Source organism: Onychomys torridus, chromosome 9, assembly GCF_903995425.1.
Source record: "Onychomys torridus chromosome 9, mOncTor1.1, whole genome shotgun sequence".
Taxonomy (NCBI): Eukaryota; Metazoa; Chordata; class Mammalia; order Rodentia; family Cricetidae; genus Onychomys; species Onychomys torridus.
The window spans coordinates 56,628,228-56,648,450 of NC_050451.1; the positions used below are offsets into that span (position 1 = coordinate 56,628,228).

A 20,223-nucleotide genomic window follows, 5' to 3' on the forward strand; every position below is an offset into this window, starting at 1 on the left:
ACCCCTCCTTGAACAACTTTATGCATCAGCATAAAACTGAGCCTGAGATGTAAATAATAAAGAGAACATCTCCCAAGGGCCCTCGTTGAATTTTGTAAATTCCAGAGAAAATACATTTATTTGCTAAGGCAGTATGGCCCCTAAATTAACATAAAAGTTAATTGACTCCTTCACTAGAAGCTTTTTTTTTTTTACATTAAAATTAATTTGAAGCATCAGGAATTCTGCTCCATAATAGCAGAGCCAGAAAAAGACAAAAATTCAAGCTCTATCTTTGACATTGATATGAAATCCCTCTAAAATAACAGTAACTGCCACCCTGGTGAATTTTCAGAAGGAAGCTGGGTGACCGTTCCTTTTATTATGTAAACTGAACTCCTAGACTTTTACAAATGGCAGTTTTGTTTTGGGGGTGCTCTTCCAGGAACTCTGTTTTTTGAGAGATTGTAGGTGGCTCCGGAAGTCTACACGTTCCTTAAAATGAATTTAGGAGCTAAATTCATCCTGCACTGTACAGCTTTTACCACTAGAGGGTGGTCTTGTGGCTCTCTAACTCTGAAACAAATTAGGCTTTCAGATATCAAGGAGAAATGTGCTGTTAGATAAAGCATAAAAAATTCCTTTAAAAAAATCCAGTTAATTATTTGGCCTTTTAAAAATTGATTTGTTTGTTTGTTAATGGAGGATGTGCATGCCACAGTGCAAGTGTGATCAGAGGAAAATTTGTGAGAGTTATTCCCTCACTAGGGACCTATAGGCTTGGCAGCAGGTGCTTACAGGCTGCGCCATCTCACAGCTCTTAACTAGTTCTTAATAAGTATCATGTGATATAAACAGAAACCTCTACACAAATTAATCCTGTATACTGGATACATCATTTGCTCTACTTTGGAGGCCAAGCCAGGAAGATCTCTTGAGCACAGAAATTTGAGGCCAGTCTGGGTAGCATAATGAGAACTTGTCTCGCAAAAATAAACACAATGAAATAAAAATAAATAAACTACATCACCACAACCCAATAGCTCCAAGCCAAACCATTCCAGTCTAGTTCGTCCTAAACTACTCAGATCCACGTCCAGAACTCTACATAGATGACCCAGACCGTTTGTGAAGGGTTGGACACAATCTAGACCTCAGATGCTAACATACTAAGTCTCATAGGTTTGCCCAGAATCTTAGCTTTTCAAACTTATCAACACGGAGCTTACGATGAGCTAATTGAAGTTTACTTGAAATAAACTGTTTGTTCTCAGTTCACTGAAGGAGCCTGCTTTCTGATTTTTTTTTTCCTGTTTCCTTTCCCCAACAAAGTAAAAAAAAAAAAAAAGAAAGAAAAGAAAAAAAAAAGTCAACTGCAAAATGAATCTATCCCTTTGATTTTTCAGGTGGCCCAACTTATTTGGTCCAGTAAGACAAGCCCTCACCATTTATAACCACCTAGATCCAGAAAGATTATCAAACTGATGGAAAGGCTGGGGAGAGGTTAACAGTCCATTTGGGAAGAACAGAGCGCCCATGTGCATTCAGGTTCCATTTCTGAAGCTGGTAGGTTGCAAAGTAGTATTGATTCCTCGCCGCTAAAACAAACCCAGAATGATACATAATGCATAAAGAAAAACCCGCAAAGAATCAAAACATATAGCTCTTTCCATTTAATAATCTAGGACTCAAGATTAAGACTTCGAAAATAAACCGGGAGTGAAACTGGTAAACACGCCGCTGATCTCTGCTCTCCCGGCAATGAGATGGTCTGCACTCACTGCTTTCTTTCAGCTTCACAGCATGGGAGCTGGGCGTATTTGATTCTGCTTAGGTTAGAAAAGGAAAATCGCTTGTTCAAAAGACCTTCCAGTTAATTATGGAACATAGAGGTGTTGAAAGCCTGGTCCTTTTTGCCTCCCACAACTTGCACTGAGCAAATACTGGTCATGGGAACAGCAATCCACTGCTTGAGTGACAGGTGGATGAGGGGGTACTGGAGGGTAAAATGCAAACTAGGAAAAGCAAGGTACAAGGAAGGACTTTACAAAATAATAGAAATAAGACATCTGGGGATGTGCACACCTTTGACCCCGTCACAAGGGGGACAGGGGCAGGCAGACCTCTGTGAGTTCAACGTCAGCCTGATGTGCATAGCAAGTTTCCAGAGAGCCAGAGTTATACAGTGAGACCCTGCCAGAGACATTGAATCGATTTCTAAAATGTTCCACTAAATTTTGTTGTTGTGAAGTGATTTCCTTCAAACTAATGACTTTCTCCTGGAGGGAGGTTCTTTAAGACTCGGGGGGAATGACTGAACCTTATGGAGCTCAAGAAGTAAGTAAAACTCTCAAGTGTCAGAAAACAGAACACGACATGATCTTCCAGGCCCCTCCCTGGGGTTATGCAAGCAGTGACAATGGCCGGGTGGAGGGCTCTGATTCTCAGTGAGGCTGAGCTACTGACCAGTCCTGTAGGAAACTCCCCACGGATGCAGCTTTTGTGAGTTGTCGCCCAGGCTGGGTGACTGTGCTGTCTTTGAGTCACCCATGCTCCAGTTTTGTGAGATGAAGGCTTGGAGAGTTTTACCATATAGCTATGTGAACATACTTAACACTGAACTGTATACTTAAAAATGGCTGAAATAGGGAGCTGGGGAGATGGCTCAGCGGTTAAGAGCACTGGATGCTTTTGCCAAGGACCAGGGTTCAGTTCCCAGTACCACATGACGATTTACAATCTGTAACTCCAGTTCCAAGGGACCTTCTGCCCTCTCTGGCCTCTGTGGGTACTGCATGCATATGGTGCAGAGACATACATGTAAGCAAAACATTCATATCCATAAAATAATATAAACATATGGTTGGAGATAGTAAGTTATCATGGGGTTTCTACCATATTTTGAAATTTTAAAGAGAAGACACAGATAAACAAGTAGGGAAAAGGAAGACATTCTAACCACGCCCCCCCCCCAAAATACCTCATATGGAATAAAGAAAGAGTCCACCAGTGCCAATGACTTTATGTTGATAAGACTGAAAATTTACAATATACAATTTCTTTTAAAAAATGGGTACTGCTGTTCATACACAATGGGAGAGAGAACCTGATGGTATCACAATCAGGAGGATATTTTTCAGTAGTTCAAATTCATACAATATAAAACTCCATAGCTGGAGGATTTTAGAAATGAATTTAATGAAATACAAGAAACCAGTAGCCCAGTGTTCTATGAATCCTGCCAGAAGTTAAGGTGTGGCAGAACTCTGCTGGGATCAGTTAACGAGGGCAGTACAACCTTATCCCATGATCAGGCAAGGACTTTAGGAGAAAGCAGAGGTTAACTTCACTATATGAATATTAATGCAAAACTTCAAATAGATACAGACACAGCTCATGGAGGGAAAACTAAATGTAGATATAAATCTATCCTTGCATCCATCTACCCATCTACCTCTCCACTACCTGTTATCTATCTGCCTTTGTCATCTCTCTCTCTCTCTCTCTCTCTCTCTCTCTCTCTTTCTCTCTCTACCTATCATTTATCTTTCAATCATGTATCTGTCTTCCTATCTATCTATCTATCTATCTATCTATCTATCTCCATCTATCATTTTCTACTTACCAAAAGTGCAGGATGTTAACTGTGATTTAACATTAGGAAATACATGAATATAATCTATGGTATTTAAAGAATAAAGGAACAGACTTGTGACATTAAAGAAAAGTTGTCACACAAAATTGATACTAATTCATAATAAATTTCTTTGCAAATTAAAAATGGAAGGAAACTTCTTTCTTCCTTGCTTTTGTTCTTCGTTGATGTTGGGTATTGAACCTAGGGACTTCCTGCAAGCTAAGAGTGCATCAGAAGATAATGTTCTTAGCCTGAAAAAGCTGATTTCCCCAAAACCTACAGAAAACCTGATTGAAAAAAACAAAACAAAACCTCTAAAAACATTCCTTTCAAGTTGGGAAAGAAATAGAAAAGGCACGATGTCAGAATTTAGAATTGTTAGTAAAATGAGATAAAGAATTATAAGCTTTAAGGATGCAACATAATCCTGTTATTTATTGTCCACAAACCTATATTGTGTATTCACATTACCTGTAGCTATGAGTTTCATTAACACAGCAGAGAAGGAGTAACATAGAATCAGTCTGTGGCTTGCCTCTGGGGCAGAGGCAGGAAGGGGATGGAGGAAAGTCATGCAGGGGTCTTTCAGTATGCCTAAAATTTGTAAGATCCTAACTAAATCTTACAGAACATTAAGATTTGACAACCAAGCAAAAGCTATATGGCATTTATTATAACATCTTTATCCTTTTCTACAAACTTCAACAAGAAATAATCTTTGCAGTGAACTCTGCCCATGTCTGCCTAGAAACCTCTCAATAAAGACTGTTTTTCATTTTTATTTTATATCTCTACTTGGAGTTTTTGAGACAGGGTCTTGCTTTGTACCCCTGGATGATTTTAACTTGTTTGATCCTCCTGCCTCAGATTTCTGAGTGCAGAGTTACAAGCATGCGCCATTACTCCTGACTGTTAGACCATTATCATTGTCTCATCTTGAATGAAACAGTCTGGTGAATAAGTATGATTTTAAGATGCAGACACAAACCTCTAGGGAAAAATGCACATGAGGATGTATATGTATACATGTATACTTGTATACACACACACACACACACACACACACACACATATGTGTGTGGGGGGGCATATGCACATGTATGTATATATAGGTGTGCATTTTCATGTGTGAATATATAAAATAACTGTTTCTAAGTGCTTCATGTTTATGGCCTCTGATTATCATCTCATCCCAGCCCAGCTCTTGGGCTTACAAAAAATGTGGGAGGAAGATTTGCACCATTTTACATGCAAATTGATTTTCAATATTTGAGAAATAACAATAAAGTAATATGGCTATCTGATTTACCATGGAAATATTTATCTTGTGTATCAAGACACTATTATAATGAAAATTAAGAAGGGAAAAATGTACACTTTCACAAGCGCTCACAGGGCAGGAGTGAGAACATACAAGTTTGACATGTTCATGAAACCTAGTAAGAGGAAGGTAACCTAAAGCATTGGGAGACAAGCAAGTCATCAAAAATGCTCTTGGAATAACCTGGGCAGTGTTCTTAATACCTTTATCAAGATATAAACTACATTTGACAAAATCCACTAATTTAATCTAGTAAATTAAATGGTTTTGAATATATTCAAAGAATTGTGCAACCATTCAAATAATTTAAGTTTGGAAAATTTCAGCATTCCAAAGTAACCTTGTGTGGGTGTTACCTGCCACACTCTCTCCCTGCTTCAGTCAATGTATACAATTCTAAATCATGTTTTCAGAAACAAATGAGAAATCCAAATATTACTCTTTTCTGGAAGTTCATCTTGTAAGAGAATTGTTTTTAAGGGTAGCAGCTTTCATTTTGATTGTGGGTGCTGCTTCTAAAGAAATATTCTGTGGCGTTATTCAATAAGGGGGATTCCATGAATGCAGAAGGAACACAACCACTGGGTTCAGCTGTCCAACAAGTTGGTAACTGTTTCAAGAACAGCGTACTGCATTCCTGCTGTCCTCCAGCAGACTGATTTTATGAAAGAATATAGCTAATTGGGTATGAACATGCCTGTAATCCCTGTCCAGAAGCAGCAGAATGCTGAGTTCAAGACCAGCCTAGGATCACAAGGTGATTCCATCTCAAGCATAATTAACTAATTAATTAACTAGAAAAATGAGGTTATAGCTGGCTACTCCAAACTTGGAGATTCCCTAGCACTCCTTGTGCATGTGAACCATGGGGAATTGCTTTAGGCTCCCTAGGAATGGTTCAGTTTGGCCACAGCTGCGCTTGGTTGTTGGCAGAGCTAGATCTAGGGTCAGTGCCTGAGACCCTATCCATTATCATTTCAGTCGTACACAATTGCTTCCCCAAACTTTGAAATAGATTGGGAGGGCAGTGGTTAAAATGTGGTAATACACATAAGGCAGTCACAATAAAACTCATCATTTTGAATAATGAACACACACTAAAAAAAAAAAAAATCTATCCAGCCTTTAAAAACTATCTGCAGAGAAACAGCAAATCTACAAAATATAGTTGTTAGGAGAACATGACAATGCATTTAGCCGACTTAGGTGATTTTCCTTTTCCAATTTTGCAGACTCCAATCACTGTGCAGGATGTGTTACCATGGTAACAATTACAGTTTATTCTCCTGTCCTCTCTATAAACCTCAGACTTCAGGGTCTATGAGTCCTTAGCCATTGACTTCAGACTCTTTGTTTCTATTTTTCAAAGGGAAACCAACCTATAAATCTCAGGAAGATATAATGAAAAAAAGAGATGTAGGATGAGGGATTCTTCAGTTCCTCACACTGGACTTTGGTCCTAGAAGAGACGTTTGCAAATAGACTCCAGTCTGCTTTAATATGTAATCCTGAAGCCATAGTGAAAAAAGAGTATGTTTTTCTCCCCTTATTTATAATCAATCTATGAAAAGAAAAAAAAAAGAAGTGGGAGCATGAACTCATTGTATTATGGGGGGGTCACCAATCTGATTGATAAAATATGGGCAGTCATTCAGCTATTTATGACTCAGCCCCCTGGGACAGGAAGGACAAATTTATGCAAATAAGCAAATGTGTGCATCCCACTATGACTCCAATTAGTAATTCCTTCCACAAATTCTTTGTTCTGCAGGTTCTGCTCAGAGGTAGTCGGTCGGGTACTTGCATCTAAATCAGGCACGAGCAAGCCTTGTCTTCCCTATAATGCTGGACTTCCAAACCCTCATCAATGCTCACTGGCTCTCATCTGCTTAGTATTTTTTACCCTTTGATTACTTTTGAATCACAGACTATCAGGTTGCCTGAGCATCGGTGAGGCCGAGCACGGTCAAGGCCAGCTCAGAGATGGGATGATTCTTTCTGAAGCACACTTGCCTCATCCCTAGAGCAACCCTTCTGCCTTTGAAAAGGAGCCAGGCCATCACTATCTACAGCTGCCACTATTCTGTGTATTTCACAGCAGATAGCTATGGCCTTTACTTAAGTAATCTTTCTACATTTCACTTTGGAGACTGATTTGAAAGTCAATTTTAATTTGGATGACTTCTAAAGTAAATCTTAATCATCGTAATGGGTAAAACATCTTTTTTTTTTTTTTTTTTTGGCAGGAGGTAAAAGGGGCCACTTTGCAAATTGAAATATCTAAGGCCCGTTCCAAAGTGCATCTGCTATGCTAACATGATTTGGTCGGTCTGCTTATTAAATTTGTAGGATAAACTGACAGATACAGGGGATTGTTTTTAGTGTGCTTTTTTCTTTTTCTGGATAACATAATAAAAAGAAAATTGCTAGTTAGTAAAAAGGCATCCAGTCTGTATCTGAAGAGAGATACCCAATACAATATTTTTCTTATAATTATTTCAGTGATGGTTATCTACGTTAGAAAGCTTCCATTAGAGTGATGTGTTTATTTGTATAACATTTGAACATTCTTGACTAAATATTTCAGCCTTAAAAAAACCTGAATATATATTTAAACTTTGTAGGAAAAAAAGAGAGATCTTGTTGGTATAACAATTCCCCGAACATTCCTGTACTTTGGTCTTAGCAGGAAGAATGAGAATTCAGACAGATCGTGACCTAGCTGTGTGACCTTGGTCAGTGCCCCTAAACTCTCTGAACTTCACTTTCTTAATTGCAGAATGGAACTAATTCTAACATCTGTGAAGATTTAACGACATAGAGACTCTCCAAGTTCCTTAGACACTGTCTAGACTCCCGTCTGCTTGCCAGCTACTGCATCTCTAAAATGAGGATGATTCAGGCATTCAAGTAGTTACAATTTTGTGATGATAAATGAAACTATCCAAGCGAATAACTTTGCAAGGTTTTTGACCCAAAGATATGATTAACAATCATGATTGATTAGACAAAAGTGTCCTAAAGCAAATTCTCCTTTCTCTAACCCTCTTAGGTTACAGGATTATGATTTCCTTTCCAATCAATCCTTCTGGGCTGAACACTGGGTGTGGGGCTTATTTGCCAATTTGTTTCTTCTTTGGCTACGTCCTCTCTCTTTGTTTTTGGCTGGGTGACTAGTGTCTTCCAGGAGTGCCCAAGAAGTAAGGATGAGCTTAAACCAGTACCTGTCAGTGCCCAGAATATTTTTTTGGTTGGGAAAAGGTACCCCAAAATAAAGCTCTAGAGTGCTCTCCTGATGTTCTGAATTCATCCTGAGAACCCCAAGATGAATTGGTTAAAATCAATATAGGTGGTACCCCAGTCAGATGATACCGTGGGCACTGAAGCCTTTGCTGGAATGTATTGAACTCTGGTCTGCAAGAAACACTTTGTCCCCATTACGGCTAAGATTCTGGTTATTCTGTGACTATACACTTCATCCCACAGGGGTCACCCAATGCTCACTGTAAAATGCTTTTAGCATTCTCTTCCCACTCCTTTCTCTCCCTCCTCTTTGAAACTATTACGCCTAATCATAGGTACAGAGCAAAGATATAACAGTTTATCTATACATCTCCCTTGACATTGGTCTTTTAACAGTGAGTCAAGCAAAGGGGATGGGGTCCTTATATTTGAGTAATAACACATCAGATAACATCACCAAGTAAGGGTGCCCTAAGGCTTCCCTATCTTCGAATTTTTCATATGGGTATGCACCATTACACTTGGATACTTCTTCGCTTTTTTTAGAATTGCACTGTGACAAGGCCTGACATGCATACATCTGAAACCATAGGATTTAGAGGAAGAATCCCAATGACCATGATGACAGAAAGCCTGGATGATAGGTCTGGCTTCATGGCCTCCAACAGTCTGAGGTATGTCTTGTTACTTCTTCAGCCCTCTCAGCATCCTCTGGGGACCAAACACTTGCAAGAATCAGCTCATGCCTCATAGAATTGTTGCAGGGAGCCAGTACTCTAACTCAGGACCCTCGCCCTGTCACTGAAATGTCTCTACAGTTACCCATTAGAAGCAGAATGCTGTAGACTCACATGCAGGAGAAATTAAAATTTAGGAGGAAGTAAAAAGCATAAAACCACATTGTTTTTTGAGCATCAGTGCTCTTGTGTGTCTTTAGAAATGTCCAGGTCTACTCTTCTTAGAAGTAATGTCCGGTGGCTGCAGTACGGGGGATCAGTGAGAACTGTAGTATGGGGGAATCACTGAGAACGGCTAATTCTCAACTTAGAAGAGATAAACAAAGTAGATAAAGGTTAAGTCCCGATGGAGACAAAGAATCAGGTAGACTTGCCTGAAATCATATAAATTACGGATCCCTGCAGCCTATGCAATAGTATATAAGGAAGTGTTAAGCTTCAAATACCCTGAAACAGGCATCTATTATCCAATTTAACCTGATGTTGGAAGGGTTTTGAATTATTTCATCAGGTTTGAATGGGCCAAAAATATTTATATTAGAGATTAAATTTAAAGAAAATGAATCTTAGTTACACCCTAGGATTTTTAAAAAGAAGCCTACTAAAGATAGATTTTAATGCCTTTTAGAGTCAATATTAATTCAATATGAGGCAGCAATGTAAGATTGAGTTGAAATTTTTTTTTAACTGCAATGTGAAGCTGGGATAACTGAAATACAATACCACACCTCTCTAGAACAGGAAAACATGCTCTACTTAGAGCTGTGTGAGGTTTAAATATGATGCCTGCAAAGCATGAAGGATGGGAATCAGTTGCACAAATGTCAGCTCCGGGCCACTGGCAAGCTTTCCTTCCCAAAGCCACATCGTTACTGCTTCTATCAATCTCTCTCATGATCACTCTTACATCATTCTTTGAAATTTCATGTAAATAAGATTTTCTTAAAACAATGTCCTTTACTTCTGTTTTTATATCATATCCATAATAATTATTAATATAAACGTGCACATGTACATGGCCTTACTTATTTCTTCTGACACAAGTAAATTCAATAAAATGCATGGCTCCTAATAGGTTGCTCAGTCCTGACAAATACAAACCCCAAATGCACAGTCCAAACTGCTCAAGAAATAATCCCGTCACCATGAAGAAAGCCCCTTCGTCATCTTCCCTGCTGGAGAAGCAGCCGCTGCTCTAATTTCTCCTAGCATGGGTTAATTTGTCTGTTGTAGAATTTCACAGAAATGGCAACACACAACATGTAATCTTTTATGAAAGATTTATTTCAGTAATCCCAGCTTTCTATTTTTGATGTTCATTTGTGTCCTGTGTTTTCAGCCGAATCTTCTTTTGATCATGTTCAGATATTTCTCAAGCCCTTTGAAGATTGTGGCTGGGTTGCTCTTCACACAACCTGGGGCACGTGTATAGATTCTGGCACATTCTAAGTGTTTTTTTGACATTTGGTGACGCAATGGGTAGATGAACATATGAGTTATTTAATCAATCAATCAATAAGCATTTAGACACAACTTTTCTAAAGCAGACAGTGCCTTGATGTTCAACTTACCAAATAACCTGACAGACACATGGTTTCAGAAGCCAGCCTGCAGTGTCTTCAGAGCCCTGGGATCCGCCCCTTTGCGACTCCGCAGCATCTGCTGCCTTCTTGCAGCAAGTGGAGCTGGTGAGGGAGTGAACTGCTGCCCTGGCTGGGCTCCAGCATGGCTGTGAGGGCGCCAGCTTCAGGCTCTGTCTCTGGCAGGTGGAAATGCTTATCCTCAGTCTTTGAAAACGTTATGCCTCCCATTCCTCTGATTGATTTATTAAACCACAGTAGAGGTCAGCAAAGAAACCCAGGTGCAGCGAAGATAGTTTTGCAGCCGGTGACGACCTAGATTGCAGAAGCAGCATGTATTTCTCTGCAGTCAGGGAAGTGCAACTGAACAAACAAGGTTAGTACTGTCAGGTCTGACCCCACATCCATGACCTGCCTGAAATGCTGTCCCCAGCAGAGCATCTGACTCTGACTGGTGACAGCGATGGAGGGTGAGGCACTCTGGAGCAGGCCTCTGGGGAGAAAAGACATTACCTTGGCTATTTCCGTGGAACAAGCCTTTAGGGGTCTGGCCCCATCACCATCATTCTGCTCAGACAGCTCGGAGCCCCGTCACGTCCAGTGACCATCGCGCTCTGCATAGAAATGAGCTTCTCATCTTTAATGTATTCAGGTGACACCCGCCCTTCTGCTGCAACCTAAAATCTATACAACTGTGCAGCACACTTTGTGATCATCACTTTCAGAACGTGGGGCTTTAAATTAGATACCCTTTCCATTCAACAGCATGTTTTCTTTTAAGCATTTCCTCAGGTGGGGGGGAAGATACAACCCCGAGTCTAATGGTGAATATGGCCCCAGTCGTACAAAGAAATGAACTGGCTTCAAGACACAGAGAAGAAAGATACCCGTGGCTTCAACAAAGTGTACCTTCGAGTTCACTTTAGGCTCCCATTTCTTTTGAAAAGGTTAAAAAAATATATGGCAAGCACAATGCACTTCAATTGTGGGCTGCTGAGTGCCAGCACGCTTTCTTGTACTTACTGCAGGGATTTCAAAGGTCATCTCCAGGAAACCTGCTTATAAAGGCAGGGAATGAAGATGAAGGTAATCCTAGGAATGTGGAAGTCAGGGTGTGGGACTGCAGATTTAGAGGAGCCGGGCTACATTTTGGCTTAACAACTTCTGAAAAGGTTATGTTACAAATGGGTGTTGAGCCAGGTGGTGGTGGTGGAGGTGGTGGCGCACGCCTTTAATCCCAGCACTCGGGAGGCAGAAGCAGGCAGATCTCTGTGAGTTCGAGGCCAGCCGGGGCTACAGAGTGAGTTCCAGGAAAGGCACAAAGCTACACAGAGAACCCCTATCAACAACAACAACAATAACAACAACCCCCCAAAACAAAACAAAATAAAACAACAAACAAACAAACAAACAAAAACAAATGGGTGTCAAGGCTTCATCTGAAAGTTACATAATGAAAAAGGGTAAAGTCACAATTATTACGTTACTGATTCTGTATTGTCATTTACTAGGAATATCCACTAGTATTTATTTTATATTGAGTCGTTTAGGGAAACTTGTAACAATCATACAGTTCATTGCCTCTGCTAGCTGTCCAAAGAGAACATCCTTAGCCTCTGCCATACAGTATAGATCAGTTCATGTTGGTGTTACCCAAACAGGAGGGGTTTACTGCATACTTGTTATATTCTGAGGCCTGCAGTACACAATTATCTAATTTCTCAAAGGCAGGGAAGATGTGAACTCGGATAGGGAGAGCAATACTCAATTTGGAGGCAGGCACAGCTTGGGCTTGAGGTAGCTGTGTAACTTCAAATGACTGAATATCTTCGGCTTCAGCTGTTTGCTCTGAATAACCTTCTCACGGAGATTTTGTCCTTATTAAATAATAGATAGCAAGTGCCTGTTACTTGGTGAGTACCCCTTCTGTGTTTATTTCCTTCATCCCTCCTTGGATTGATGTATGGACTGATGCCAGTGGTGGATGTCCTTGGTGATGAGGGGGATGGAGACCCACCTGCTCTTCTGATGTAGGATTATTTGACTGCATTGCTGCTGGGAGAATTTGGCTCTCAGGACCATGGACAGAAGCCGTTCACGCTCTTTAGCTTGTAAGAATTTTAGCCTAACGCAGCACCTTAAAAAATAAATGCCAATACAGAAAGTTCTTGTGCTAAAGGACTTCAGAATAATCAACAGAAAGTCACCAGGTGCCCATTTGAAGCTTATGGATCCTATTGTCACTGGAAAGAAGTGATGTATTTTTTTAGTGGTCCTGGAACAGTTATACGCTAACTGTGTAACAGTAATGCAAATATATTTTGCTTTAGCCTAATGGACTTGAAAAAGTTCTCTGAAGGAATATAGAGGTGTTTGGAGATAATTAAAGTAGTAAGAATTGTGTTAATGATTTTCACCAACTCATATTTACTTCTCTCTCTCTATATTTTTATTTCATGTAGCTACTACATGGGGTCCTGCTGGAAACTCTCAGTCAATTTCATGTTTGTCCTATGTTTATAGGAAAATCAAAAGATAAAGATGATAAGACTCACAGGCCTTATAGAGATAGGTAGATATGGAGAGACAGAGAGGGAGGAGGAGAGCAAAGAGCCTAATGCAGAAGTCACCAAGGCAGAAACACTTATGGACAGGGAAAAGGAAAGTCAAGCTATTTCTTTTTAAAGTGTCTTATTCTACCTTGGCTCAGACACACCAAGCAAATATCACTTGGGCTCTTGGAGCAAATGCTGACAAAAGGGCAGCAAAGGGAGGATGACTGGGCAGAATATTTAAAAAGAGGCCGGCTTCTAGCAGAGGAGAGAGCAATGAAGGGCAGGGAGACCCACTGTGTACTGAGGACCCCTCCCTCTATGCCAAAGCAAGGCTGAAGTGAAGCAGCTATGACCAGCGGCTATTGCCAGATACTGCGAAGAAAGAGTGGAGACCCCCATTCATGAATGCTAGTGCTCTACCTTTCCTCTGATTGTTCTTGGTCTGCATCAGCAAGGGAGCTGGTCCTGGATGCTCCATCTGACTTGCAGAGGCCAGCCTTGCCACCAAGCCCGAGTACCTGCCTCCTCTCTCCACTGCCCACTGAACCACAGAAGGTGCCCCATAGTTTATTTTGTCTGCAGCATCTCATGGCCTCTGCAGCACCAGCCACATTGTTCCCTTCAGGGCACTCTGCTCTGCAGTCAAAGGCGTTAGCAAAGAGCCCTGCCTCCCTGCTCCAAAGAAACCACACACACACACACACACACACACACACACACACACACACACTTAAGATCTCTGAGAATGACCTGTAACTCCAGAGGAAAGGCGCTGGAAGAATGCAAGTGAGCAATGCCCAACTGTAGTGTGTACAGTCCCTCAACAAAAGATTGTGAAATAATACAAGTTACATGGAGCTAGCTTGGGGGAAAATCTGCAACTCTTCATCTATATGCGAGTCATAGGAAGCAAGAAATCTGTGGCTTATCTAAAATCTCTCTCTCTCTCTCTCTCTCTCTCTCTCTCTCGTGTGTGTGTGTGTGTGTGTGTGTGTGTGTGTGTGTGTGTTCCTTCCCCCTAAGTCCTCTTGGTCACCGATGAATTAAAAAAAGGATATATGCAGGCTCCAGAGAAACAGGTATATAGTACTTGATCCTATATGCTGGCCACACAAGTCCCAGGCAGCCTGGCGACTTTAGGTTTCAAAGCTTAGAATGTGTAAGCTTGGGTGGGCGTCTAACATAGCTTAGACTTCACGGATTTAAACCATCGGCAACCGCACAGAAGTCCTCTGCTTCAGTTCATTCCTCTTGCGTTATTTGAATCACAGTAAGTGTAAGATGAGAAAGGAATACATAGAATAAACCTCACCTCACGCTCTTTCCAGTCCCCAGAAGCGACCGGGCACAGCTCCAAAAAGTTCACTTCTCTATTGGAAAACCGTTAGCCATACCCCCTTACCCGACCATTTAAAGGAACCAGTAAGCCAGTGGTATGTTGAACACATTAAACAAAACGCCAAATGCTTGCTTAAAAACGGTTTCAGTTACTTCCTACAAATCTCTGCAGTATCTTTTCAAAACTGCAGGAGCTCACAACGCGAGTATGAAAATGCTGCACCCACGTGCGTTTGGCGTACCCACTCTGGTATCTGGGTGCCTATGAATTTCAGCCGGCTATTTTTTTTTTTTTTTTCTTTTCATTCCGTCTCTATTGAGTTCTTTTCGAGGGAGACCACACCCAGAGCGGGCGGCTGTTCACAGCAGCAGTTTCTCCACCCGCCTTCCCCCTTAAAAAAACAAAAAACAAAAAACAAAACAAACAAACAAAACAGAAAAACAGCCACCTACATGGCTTGTGGAAATCGTCAGGTTGGGGTACCACACAGGTGTAAAAGAGGGGAAGAGGCTTTTGATGCGATGGGATCGGTATCAGATCAGTGAGCATAGAAGCACCCTGAGGTTCTGGCGCTGCAGAGCGCGTCTTTGCCTTGCAAGTCTTTCTTTGCCTGGCTACTTTCAAACCCGTCCTAAGCACTCCCGACTCCATTCCCCACAAAGAAAGGAGAAATTCAATGAAAGGTATCACGCAAGTTAACTGCTTCCTGTGAAGGTTTTAAAATGTTAAAATCACCCCACTGTCCTGAGGTTTCAAGGGTGTGTGGTCCGGCATGTCCCCTATGTGTTGAGAAGTAGAGTGATAAGGAAAAATGAATAAATAAAAGGAGGCAGGAGAAAGGGAGGGGAGGGGGTTAAGAAAATGTTAGAAAATAACTACAAAGACATGTAAAACTTCCTGCAGGAATGTCGCATGGACGCTACCTTAAGCTATTGTCAGTAACCTAACCGCAGGGACTCATAACTCGCCTATGTCAACCCGAAACAAGATGCTAAGAGGGTCCTTGATGGAGAAAGGGCGAGCTGGGGGTGGGGTCAAGGTGTCTTTGAGACATTGGATATTAAAATTTGATGTGTCAGTAGAGAGCAAGAACCTTTTATTTGGAACATTTAAGGAGTCATGGGGACTTTAGGTATTAAGAGGCAAGGTGGGCCGGGGGAGTGGGAAAGGAAAAGGAACGAGTCAGGAGGTTTTGGGGGGGGGGGTCTCAGAGAAAGTGGAGGACCTCGCAGCAAAGCTGCCAGGCTGGAGCCGCACCTCGCCAGCGGCCTGTCGCTCGCCCCCGCCTTCGCTTTTGCGCAGAATCCTCCCCTTGGCTGCAGCAGCGCGCTGCCCCCACTGGCCTGCGCACAGCGATCAATCGCAGTCTGCGTCAGAGTCCTGGAGTATAAATAGAGGTGGCAGGACCGCGCCGAGCCGCACACAGCCATCCATCCTCCCCTTTCCCTCTTCTTCCCCGTTTTTTCTCTCTAGGTCCCCCACCTCCGCCCCGGGCCGGAGAGGCCCACCGGCCGCCACCATGAGTTCGTTCGGCTACGACCCGTACTTTTCGACCTCCTACAAGCGGCGCTACGTGGAGACGCCCCGGGTGCACATCTCCAGCGTGCGCAGCGGCTACAGCACGGCGCGCTCCGCGTACTCCAGCTACTCCGCGCCGGTCTCCTCTTCGCTGTCCGTGCGCCGCAGCTACTCGTCCAGCTCCGGCTCTTTGATGCCCAGCTTGGAGAACCTCGACCTGAGCCAGGTAGCCGCCATCAGCAACGACCTCAAGTCGATCCGCACGCAGGAGAAGGCACAGCTCCAGGACCTCAACGATCGCTTTGCCAGCTTCATCGAGCGCGTGCACGAGCTGGAGCAGCAGAACAAGGTCCTGGAAGCCGAGCTGTTGGTGCTGCGCCAGAAACACTCCGAACCGTCCCGCTTCCGCGCCCTGTACGAGCAGGAGATCCGCGATCTGCGGCTGGCGGCGGAAGACGCCACCAACGAGAAGCAGGCGCTGCAGGGCGAGCGCGAGGGGCTGGAGGAGACTCTGCGCAACCTGCAGGCGCGCTACGAGGAGGAGGTGCTGAGCCGGGAGGACGCCGAGGGCCGGCTGATGGAAGCGCGCAAAGGCGCCGATGAGGCCGCGCTCGCCCGCGCCGAGCTGGAGAAGCGCATCGACAGCCTGATGGACGAGATCGCCTTCCTGAAGAAGGTGCACGAAGAGGAGATCGCCGAGCTGCAGGCTCAGATCCAGTATGCGCAGATCTCCGTGGAGATGGACGTGTCCTCCAAGCCCGACCTCTCCGCCGCCCTCAAGGACATCCGCGCTCAGTATGAGAAGCTGGCCGCCAAGAACATGCAGAATGCCGAAGAGTGGTTCAAGAGCCGCTTCACCGTGCTGACCGAGAGCGCCGCCAAGAACACCGACGCTGTGCGCGCAGCCAAGGACGAGGTGTCGGAAAGCCGCCGCCTGCTCAAGGCTAAGACCCTGGAGATCGAAGCATGCCGGGGTATGAACGAAGCTCTGGAGAAGCAGCTGCAGGAGTTGGAGGACAAGCAGAATGCAGACATCAGCGCCATGCAGGTATGGCAAGGTCCAAGCCCAGTGGGGGCGGGGAGGCTGCAAAGTCGGGGTGGAGGGTGCACCCACAGAGTGAACGCTAGGGGGTCCTGGAGCACGGAGCTCTATCCGAGGGCTTGGCTTCCGGGAGGGTGTGGAGGGGATGGGGCACTTGGAGGGGGCGGGGCGCCACTGTTGCCTGTTGTGTTGAATCGCTGTTCTGGGGGGAGGGGGGAGGGTTGGGAGGAAGGGGCGGAGGGAGTCCGGAGTTGGGCGTGGCCACTAGCCTGATGCTTTCTCTGTACTGACCCCTCTTAAATCCAAGTTATTCTCTACACTTCCTGGATCTCCTGGTTAATAAATACTGCTGCTAGCTCTCACTAGTTCTGGACCACCAAGCCTTGGAATAGTTTTATTTTTAACAGGGACACACGAATACAGTCAGAATATTTTAGGCCGATTAATTACTGCAACTTATTTATTATTTATTTTTAAGGTCTCATCTTTGGGGGAGTAGAAGTAGAGTTGTGGAAAGCATTTTAGCAAATTACTGTATATTCCCTTCCCCAAATGTGACCCGGCTAAGAGAAGTGTGACAAGGTTTTCTTTTCTCCTTTCTATCAATTTTGTATGTTTTAAAAAAGACGTTTTACCATAATCAATAGACTCAAGAGAATTTAAAAAGTTGATTACATCAGTCCGCCCCGCCCCCCCTCCCCCCTTCTCATGCATCACTAGACTGGATATTTTAGGTCGAAAAACCACGCAGTTATTTTAAGGGAGATTTTATTGAAGGTGCACACTTTGGAGTTAACTGAAACTAGTCTCTAGCACCAATATTACAGTAATCTTAAATTTTGAAATCTTAAAACCATCTTCCAACAGGACACAATCAACAAATTGGAGAATGAATTGAGAAGCACGAAGAGTGAGATGGCGAGGTACCTGAAGGAGTACCAGGACCTCCTCAACGTGAAGATGGCCTTGGACATTGAGATTGCAGCTTACAGGTAAGATCGGAATGGTGCAGGCAGTGGGCGTGGCACCTTGGGAGAGACCAATCAGATAACCAAAGTCCCGCACAGAGTTACAGTGACTCACAGGTGCTCTAGAATAGTCCTACTTTGGGCTTCCTCCAAGAAGGTGCAAATGCGTAAGGAATTAACCCTAAAGTAATGTAAGCCCTGTTTTTAGCATTTTAAACCTAACAGCGGTACATAGAAGGTTTTTTGCGGGGTAGGGTCTCTCGTGAAATCCCTATTAAATATTAATTATGCCTAACCCTGCTTATCATTGTGTTTGCTTCTGAGGTTGGCAGTAGGGGAAAGTGATGAATGGTGGACTTAGAACAGGTCGTGAACACGTGTCCAGTGGTGGTTGGTCTAACTGTACCCTTCTCCTGCTCCTCCGCCCCGCCCCCGCCCCGCCCCCATCCCCTAGGAAACTCTTGGAAGGCGAAGAGACCAGGCTCAGCTTCACCAGCGTGGGCAGCATAACCAGCGGTTACTCCCAGAGCTCGCAGATCTTTGGCCGCTCTGCCTACAGTGGCTTGCAGAGCAGCTCCTACTTGATGTCCGCTCGCTCGTTCCCAGCCTACTACACCAGCCACGTTCAGGAAGAGCAGACAGAGGTGGAGGAGACCATTGAGGCTGTCAAAGCTGAGGAGGCCAAGGATGAGCCCCCTTCTGAGGGAGAAGCAGAAGAGGAGGAGAAGGAGAAGGAGGAGGGAGAGGAAGAGGAAGGCGCTGAGGAGGAAGAAGGTAAAGACAAAAACCTTCAGAATCCCTAGTGCAAACTGGCTGTGGGTATTCACTGGGAGATGGGTGAGATATGGGGCCTTGCTTACTACCTAGGGAAACCTAGGGGGTTTTTGCAACCATAAACAATACACATGATGGGGACACACAGGTTTAAATAAGCATCTTTTATAGATTGTAGAAGGTTCATATTTTAACACATTCATTTAACACAGTTTGGTACCCAAAAGAACACTTGATGTTGGCCAGAACTGATTGTCCCCTAAAGAACACAAGTTCCAGACACGTAAGAATATTGAGGCAAGGTACTAGAAAGGAGAAAATCTCCAGCACCTGCAAGTAATCTCCGTTTATTTAAATACATGGTTCCTGGAAAATTGTTCATGTCAAGCACTGTCTGTAACGTGTCCTTTGGGAGAGTGGGGCCGAGGGGCTTATAGCCTCACTCTGACAATAGTGTTTGGTAACTCACAGAGTCTCTGCAAAAATGTTCTGCCTGGACTTAACCTGGATTTGGATTTTGTATTTTTTTCTTATCTTCAAGCTGCCAAGGACGAGTCTGAAGACACAAAAGAAGAAGAAGGTGGCGAGGGTGAAGAGGAAGATACCAAAGAATCAGAAGAGGAAGAGAAGAAAGAAGAAAGTGCTGGGGAGGAGCAAGCAGCCAAGAAGAAAGATTGAGCCCTGTTCCCAACCACTCCAGGAAAAAAAAATCTCCCCAGATCAGGTCAACCTCATCACCAACCAACCAGTTGAGTTCCAGATCCTATACAAATTAAGAAGTCCATATCCGTCTAATTCTGAGATGACTTAGGTTGGACATTCAATGTTGTGCTATGAATTTCCCCCGTATGCAGAGTATCTGTTTGCTTGCAGAGTGGCTTTCTGGCTTGCTGCCAGCCTGTGCATGGTCCACGCTTATGAGTTCAGGATCTATGGCAATGTGAATCACACAGATGTTTACAATAATAAAAAAAAACCACAGACACACACATACACAACACGAATAAGTGAATTCACTAATGTTCATGTGCAACTTCATGGAAAAAAAAAGTCATTTGAAACTTCGGTGGTTAGAAATTAAAGACCTCGAGTTATGTGCAATAAATAGTAAATAAAGTTACACTGAATGATATATATTTTGCTGTGGTTTTTTTTTTTTTTTACTTAATTAAAATTCCTTAAAGAAGGCACCAATACAAACCATAAACAAGTAGACTACTGACCTCCATTTTTTTTTTATAAAATAAGAATTTTAACAAGTGCAGTACATAATTGGACATTCTGAGGGATAGAGAAATAGGTCAAGACTAGAAAATATTTCCCCCTAAACTTTCCTGATAATAAATATGAATGAGAGCATTCATGAATAACACTATAGCTGACCCTGTAAAATATACAATGTTGGCTGGAGGGATGGTTTTCTAGGAGGCAATTTTGAAACTGTGGTGGACAAGTTTACAGTAGTAGAATCTGGGTAGACTATGAACCCCACAGAGTTGTCACAATGGTCACAGTTTTAATATATTCTTG

The 20,223-nt window shown here is 43.2% G+C and overlaps 1 protein-coding gene across 1 annotated transcript; it reads left to right on the forward strand.

Annotated features, from left to right (window-relative positions):
- The first annotated feature begins 15,738 nt into the window (after nt 1-15,738).
- On the forward strand, nt 15,739-19,935 carry Nefl (neurofilament light). The gene is made up of 4 exons (XM_036199165.1): nt 15,739-16,957; nt 17,819-17,943; nt 18,374-18,693; nt 19,235-19,935. Exons 1-4 carry the CDS (start codon nt 15,911-15,913, stop codon nt 19,369-19,371), a joined length of 1,629 nt encoding a protein of 542 aa, XP_036055058.1. The 5' UTR covers nt 15,739-15,910; the 3' UTR covers nt 19,372-19,935.
- The last annotated feature ends 288 nt before the right edge of the window (nt 19,936-20,223 follow it).